The following is a 7,892-nucleotide window of genomic DNA, read 5'->3' as shown; positions in this document are numbered from 1 at the left end:
CAAGGGATTAATCTCCAAAATATACAAGCAAATCATGTAGCTCAATAACAACTACAACAAAAAACCCAACAAATAACCCAATCAAAAAATGGACAGGAGATGTAAATAGATATTTCTCCAAAGAAGACATACAAGTGGCCAAAAAGTACATGGAAAGATGCTCAATATCACTAATTATTAGAGAAATTCAAATAAAAACTACAATGAGGCATCACCTCAATAGATCATAATCCTCGTCATCAAAAAATCTATAAACAATAAATGCTGGAGAGGGTTTGGAGAAAAGGGAACCCTTCTACACTGTTGGTGGGAATGTAAACTGGTACAGCTACTCTGGAGAACAGTATGGAGGTTAATTAAAAAACTAAAAGAGTTCTCATTTATTCTTTTTGTTTTATTGAGATATAATTGATATAAAACATTAATTTCTGGGGTACAACATTATTCAATATATGTAAATATGGTGAAACCATTACTTCAAGAAGTCTAATTGTAGATACTATCCATTACCACATATAGTCACAAATTTTTCAAACTACTGGAATTAGTAGTTATAACTAATGAGATTTATGTGTTCACCTTCTTATTATCTATCCCCTTCACTATAATGTAAGCTGCACAAAGACAGGGACTTTATCTTCTGCATTCAAATAGAGATAAATGTTTATTGAATGCCTGAATGAAATGCATCAACCCCAGAGGACAACTTGGCTAATTTATTTATGACCAAATAGTTGAGCCAAATCACCTACACCTGTCTCATATCTCAGGCTCACTGGCTTTTACTCTCTGTCTGCTTTTACCTCTTTTGAGCTGCGTGCTCAACTCAAACTTCCTTCTCTTGAAACTAACCCCAAAGTACTGATATATTGTCACTACATGCTAATCTTTTAAAATGTAGACCTATTTCTAGGTATTTTAATTATTTTTCACAGGTAGGAAAAGGTAAGAAGACTGTAATATATTTCTTATTCTATAAATGGAGGATTTGGGAATAGAGGCAGGAGAAGCTTCCACTGCTGCTGTCATGAGTGTTTTCACCACCTGTACTACTCACCATAATTTGTTTCGCTTTCCCAACCAATTATTGTAAGATTTTTATTTCTCACTATATGTCATGTATTTTTCTTAAAATAGTGGCTCCATAAGGTCAGTGTGTGAACTGGTGCTGGTCTAGGTACAACAGAATCACATTAAAATGGGAATTTCTGGTGTTAATTTTATATTCTGAATTAGGGGATTTGGAGAAAGACCTGGGAATCTGTTCTTTTAAAGATTTCTCTAAATAACTATGACATAGTGCTTAAGATCATTATTATTTTTTTGGATATTGATTAAATACAAATTTTGGCTCAATTATGATAAAAACCAAATGTAAGAATATGCACACAATAGAGGAGAATGATCTCAGATAAAGGGAAATTAGTTACTGGCAGTCAGGATAGGAGAAGAGTTTAAAGTTCAGATGCAGGTCATTTAATTCAAGTTACTGTCTATCAAGTCCTGTTTTGAAGGTAAGGTTGGATTTAATCGGTTGTACTATTGTCCATATTGTCTAGGCAGAAGTAGATGAATTTGGGTCTGTATTTCTAGAGACAGTAAGTAGAGATCTACTTTTTAAGTTGGAATAGATTTTTTTGATGGTAATCATCAAAAAACTCTGCAAATAATAAGTGTTGGAGAGGGTGTGAAGAAAAGGAAACCCTTGTACACTGTTGGTGGGAATGTAAACTGGTACAGGCACTATGGAGAAGAGTGTGAAGGAAAAAATAAATATTATGATCTTGGTCCACTCATGAGCTCTTGTTTGCTTTGGCCAGTTTTTGTAAACATTTGAATTTTTCTCAAGGCAGTCTTCATGTCCTTGTTCCGGAGACTGTAGATCAGTGGGTTTACAAGTGGAGTCACTGCTGAGTACAGCAAGGTTACAATCTTGTGTATCCCAGCTGGATTTCCAGAGGTTGGGCTGATGTACATCATCATGATGGTTCCATAGAACAGAGATACCACAGCCAGGTGGGAACCACAGGTGGAGAAGGCCTTACTTCTGCCAGCGGCTGAAGGGACACGCAACACTGCTCTGAGAACCAGGGTGTAGGACCAAAGGATAAAGAAGAAGGTGATAAAAATAATAAGAGAGCTTAATATAGAACAGGAAAGCTCAATTCCAGGGGCAGGGATGCAGGATAGAGCCAGTAAAGGACCAGGATCACAGACAAAATGGTCAATGGTATTGGGGCCACAAAAGGGGAGTTGTGTGATGAAATAGATAGGGACTGGATAGCAGAGGAAGGCTGTTACCCAGCAGAGGCCCACCAAGTTCATGCAGAGATGGCTGCTCATGATGGTAGGATAGTGGAGAGGTCGGCAGATGGCCAAGTATCGATCAAAAGCCATGAGGGGCAGTAAGAAGGTCTCAGTAATGCCCATGGAGAAGAAGAAGTAGAACTGGAGGAAGCAGGCAGTGAAAGAGATGGTTTTGGTCTCAGACAGGAAGTTCCTTAACATACTGGGGACAGTGGTGTTGATGTAACACATCTCCAGGAATGAGAAGTTGGCCAACAGAGTGTACATGGGAGTGTGGAGTCTGTGATCCAGCTTCACTGCAAAGACAATGGCCCCATTCCCCATCAGTGTCAGGATGTAGGACACAGAGAAGAGCACAAAGAGGAGGACTTGAACCTCTCTAGAGCAGGGAAAACTCAGGAGTATGAATTCAGTCACCGTGTTGATTCTTGACACATTCATGGCTTCCTAAGAGGTGGAGAGGAAAAAATGACAGTGACAAAGATGACCTTACTCTCCTTTTAGAAATCTGTGAGTCCCTCAGATTCTATTACTGTATTAAGTAAATAATGTAAATGCGCTGTTGAAGACTGTCAAACTTTGAGAATGCTAGATATGTTAAGTCTTTGAATTTTGGATTTTCTCATTTCTCTTTCAGTATTTTCTTATACCCAGCAAAACTCCAAAAAAGCAGTTTGGAGAAGATTAATGACAATACTTGCAAATATAAATAGGTATTTTATATTTGTATCTATAGAATAAGATATGTAGACCCTTAATATTAGGCATAGAATTTCGATTCTGTGTTTATTTGGAATTAGAGTCATAATACTAGGCATCACAAGAGGAAGAGAAATGTAACAAATAACACCATGACATTCTGTGCATTTCACTTTTATTCTGGATCAATGTTAGAATTATAAATGTCAGCTTCCTAAGGTGTTCTGATAACCCAGACAAGAAATGTCATGTGCCATTGTTTCTTCAGTGTTCATCATGGTTTTTTAACTCACAAAAATATGAAAAGTCTAGACATCTACATAATAGTCCTTTTACTAGATGTTTTAATACTTTTGTGAAATCTTGGTTTAAGTTTAAACCAGAAAAACTATAGAAGATCTGGTATATAACAGACTTGAGATTTTTGCCTGAGATGTCAGGATTCTTAGAAAACTTGCTATTCTTCTAGTTTATGGTTAGATGCAGAGGATCATAAATATCAGATACCCATAAGCAGATACCTCTAGGAATCAAGAACAGTGATGGGAGTCATAAGTGCCCTCTGGACATGGATTGCTCTGATTTCTACTCTCTCCTCTTGTTCCCATCCAATTACAGATGTGGAAGGTTAGAGCTGTTTTGGTAAATTGATTAATCATCTTTGTTAAAGCTTCTTTCTCTGACTCTGAGTGTGACTTAGTCTTGAACACTGTGTGACTTCTATGGTGAGAGAAGGAAAAACAAAGGCACTGAAACCACCTGAGATTCTGTTGCCAGTCATTTGGTCTTAATTTATTAATTTATTTTCTGGATCCCCTCTATTATTGAGGGACAGTTATCATTTGTATGAAAATGACCCAAGTGACATGATTGAGTGATGATACTTATTCAGGAAAATAGAAGTGCAGAATACAAACCTAGAAACCTTCAATAACAGTATTCTAGCTAAGAATATTCATTAATGTATTCATGATAAAATGTAATACTTTCCATATCACATAATGTTATAGTTTTAAGGATGATCTTGATGATTGCAACTAGTGACATAACAGATAAGAGAAAAAATTTTCCATATCACGCTTCACTGCAAGTTTCCTCTTCAGTCTGTAAATAGATCATATATGGCAGAGCAAAGCTGTGAACAATTTTTCTGTAGGAGAAATTGAGAGTTACTCAGAAGCCAAAGTAACCACGAGGAAAGAGAAAACAGCAAGAAATATTTGGTACTGATGTATATGGGGATTCCATTGACTTTGTAAACTATATGGAGTGAACGCACCAATTTGGACTGTTCAGTCATCATCTTGCTCTTCCTCCTTGCAGAGACAGTGGACCATCATTTTCCCTGTGGCAGATCCAAACACAGCTAAAAATAAGGAAGGCTTAAGTTTTGTGTTGTTTTTTTATTTTTCTACCCTGTTCCTCATAGATGCTTTGTCAGTTTTTTCCAGATATCACTTTGCTAACATCTTTGTTTCCCCAAAGACCTGGTTTTGACTGGGTACATCTAATTCCTGGTTAATAAGAACAGAATTTATACACATCGAAGCTCTTACCTTGTTCTTATCTCCCTCATTTCTCTGATTCCCAGACTTCTTAGCTGCAGGGATGAATCTGCTTAAATTAATTTATAAGCCTGAGATTCTGTTATTTTCATGCCACACAAAAGAAGGCAGAGCTAAAATGAACATCTAAGAGTTGTCTTATATTACCTCTTCTGAACTCCTCTTCTTGTAGAACTCAAGGGTCTGACTTATCTTCTATTTTTGCTGCAGCAAAAGGCATGTAAGATGGAGAGCGTGACTTGTTTGGCAACCAACAGCCCAGAGAGCTGGTTAACCTTGCTGGACAGTGATACTGGTTTGGAAAAAAACTGGCATATTTGCTGAAAAACAGAGACTTACTGAAACCTAGGTTTTATTTCTCCTAAGGGATATCATCCCCTATGAATTCTAAAACTGAGGATTTATGAGGGAAGATTATTAATCGTATCCCAAATGTTCCCTTCCATTGGGAGTCCTTTATTGGCCTTTGGGACCCTGTTTCTCCAACAGTGGATGATCATCTCATGTTATTTTTAGAGCAGATGTTTATTTTGTCCTTTGGTCTGGTTACCTGAGTCATGATGGTGCAAACACTCAGCATCATCAGTTTAGCTAAAGTATGACATTTTTGTTTATCTTTTATTCCTTTACATTAAATTTTATTCATTTTTTGAGTCTGTCTGCAAGTTTTGAACTCTCTTATGTGTTAATATCAGAATTGCCTTATGGTAGTCCTTTCTTTTCCCTATGGGTTCACTCTGGCTTGAAAATATTATTTCATTTTGTTCTTTAGTAAAAGGCTTCTTCTTCTGGGTCAAGCTCTGTGCTTCTAGTCTGATAGTAATAAGTAAAATATCATTTCATGGTGAGTAGGGCCCAGGAAACTGTGGTACAGGTGGTGAAATGCCAAACTTCTAGAAGATTCATCTCCATCTAGTCCTTTAAACTATGTCTCTAAAAGTTGACATGACAGTTGAAACTGTCTTGCTTCTTTAGAGATGACCTAAACTTCTGAACCCCTTTGTTTTTATTACTTGCATGTGTGTGCATATGCACATAGGTATGTATGAATTTAGATCAGATATTTACTTTTTTTCCCTAATATTGGTTTGGAACAATCTCAAATGAGATGGACTCTTGCTAACAATTTACTAATGACTACATATCATTTACTGACAAGAAGAGGTTTTTCTAGGGGGGTTATTAGTTTACCTTGCTCATTTTCTCAGCATCATTTCTGTAAGGTAGAAGTGCTTTTGTCTTTTAAATGGCAACATTACTTCTCCCATCATAAAACTGATATCTGAGGATGCATGGTCGTCAAGTTTTTCAGAATGATTTATTTATTAAAATGTTTGTAATCAGGGAAGAAAAATAAAAGGAATCCAGATTGGAAAAGAAAAAGTAAAACTCTCACTGTTTGCAGATGACATGATCCTCTACATAGAAAACCCTAAAGACTCCACCAGAAAATTACTAGAGCTAATCAATGAATATAGTAAAGTTGCAGGGTATAAAATTAACACACAGAAATCCCTTGCATTCCTATACATTAACAATGAGAAAACAGAAAGAGAAATTAAGGAAACAATTCCATTCACCATTGCAACAAAAAGAATAAAATACTTTGGAATGAATCTACCTAAAGAAACAAAAGACCTATATATAGAAAACTATAAAACACTGATGAAAGAAATCAAAGATGACACTAATAGATGGAGAAATATATCATGTTCATGGATTGGAAGAATCAATATAGTGAAAATGAGTATAATACCCAAAGCAATCTATAGATTCAATGCAATCCTTATCAAGCTACCAATGGTATTTTTCACAGAACTAGAACAAATAATTTCATAATTTGTATGAAAATACAAAAAACCTCGAATAACCAAAGCAATCTTGAGAAAGAAGAATGGAACTGGAGGAATCAACCTGCCTGACTTCAGACTATAGTACAAAGCTATAGTCATCAGGACAGTATGGTACTGGCACAAAGATAGAAATATAGATCAGTGAAACAAAATGGAAAGCCCAGAGATAAATGCAAGCACCTATGAACACCTTATCTTCGACAAAGGAGGCAAGACTATACAGTTGAGAAAAGACAATCTCTTTAACAAGTGGTGCTGGGAAAACTGGTCAAACACTTGTAAAAGAATGAAACTAGAACACTTTCTAACACCATACACAAAAATAAACTCAAAATGGATTAAAGATCTAAATATAAGACTAGAAAATATAAACCTCTTAGAGGAAAATATAGGCAAAACACTTTCTGACATAAATCACAGCAGGATCCTCTATGACCCACCTCCCAGAATACTGGAAATGAAAGCAAAAATAAACAAATGGGACCTAATTAAATTAAAAGCTATAAGGAAACTATAAGCAAAGTGAAAAGACAGCCTTCAGAACTAGAGAAAATAATAGCAAACGAAGCAACTGACAAAGAATTAATCTCCAGAATATACAAGCAGCTCATGTAGCTCAACTCCAGAAAAATAAGTGACCCAATCAAAAAATGAGCCAAAGAACTAAACAGACATTGCTCCAAAGAAGACATACAGATGGCTAACAAACACATGAAAAAATGCTCAACATCACTCATTATCAGAGAAATGCAAATCAAAACCACAATGAGGTACCATCTCACGCAGGTCAGAATGGCTGCTATCAAAAAGTCTACAATAAATGCTGGAGAGAGTGAGGAGAAAAAGGAACCTCTTACACTGTTGGTGGGAATGCAAACTAGTACAGCCACTATGGAGCACAGTGTGGAGATTCCTTAAAAAACTGGAAATGGAACTGCCATATGACCCAGCAGTCCCACTGCTGGGCATACACACTGAAGAAACTGGAATTGAAAGAGACTCGTGTACCCCAGTGTTCATTGCAGCACTGTTTACAATAGCTAGGACATGGAAGCAACCAGATGTCCACTGGCAGACGAATGGCTAAGAAAGCTGTGGTACATATACACAATGGAGTATTACTCAGCTATTAAAAAGAATGCATTTGAATCAGTTTTAATGAGGTGGATGAAACTGGAGCCTATTATACAGAGTGAAGTGAGTCAGAAAGAAAAACACCAATACAGTATATTAACGCATATATATGGAATTTAGAAAGATGGTAATGATGACTTTATATGTGAGACAGCAAAAGAGACACAGATGTAAAGAACAGACTGTTGGACTCTGTGGGAGAAGGAGAAGGTGAGAATGGGATGATTTGAGAGAATAGCACTGAAAGATGTATATTATCATATGTGAAATAGATCACCAGTCCAGGTTCGATGCATGAGACAGGGTGCTCAGGGCTGGTGCACTGGGATGACCC

The 7,892-nt window shown here is 36.6% G+C and overlaps 1 protein-coding gene across 1 annotated transcript; it reads right to left on the bottom strand.

The window, feature by feature from the left end:
• Window positions 1-1,776: 1,776 nt before the first annotated feature.
• Window positions 1,777-2,748, bottom strand: LOC104986531 (olfactory receptor 11H6-like). The gene has a single exon (XM_010837129.1). The coding sequence runs from the start codon at window positions 2,746-2,748 to the stop codon at window positions 1,777-1,779; it is 972 nt and encodes a 323-aa protein (XP_010835431.1).
• Window positions 2,749-7,892: the final 5,144 nt, after the last annotated feature.

The sequence above is a fragment of the Bison bison genome, unplaced genomic scaffold (assembly GCF_000754665.1).
Source record: "Bison bison bison isolate TAMUID 2011002044 unplaced genomic scaffold, Bison_UMD1.0 scf7180017845771, whole genome shotgun sequence".
NCBI classification, from domain to species: Eukaryota; Metazoa; Chordata; class Mammalia; order Artiodactyla; family Bovidae; genus Bison; species Bison bison.
The sequence above is the reverse complement of the archived record's forward strand: the minus strand, read 5'-3'. Positions and strand labels throughout refer to the sequence as shown.

Bases quoted from the DNA above. Each gene is read 5' to 3' on its own strand.
- LOC104986531 (XM_010837129.1), bottom strand. From the start codon at position 2,748: ATGAATGTGTCAAGAATCAACACGGTGACTGAATTCATACTCCTGAGT.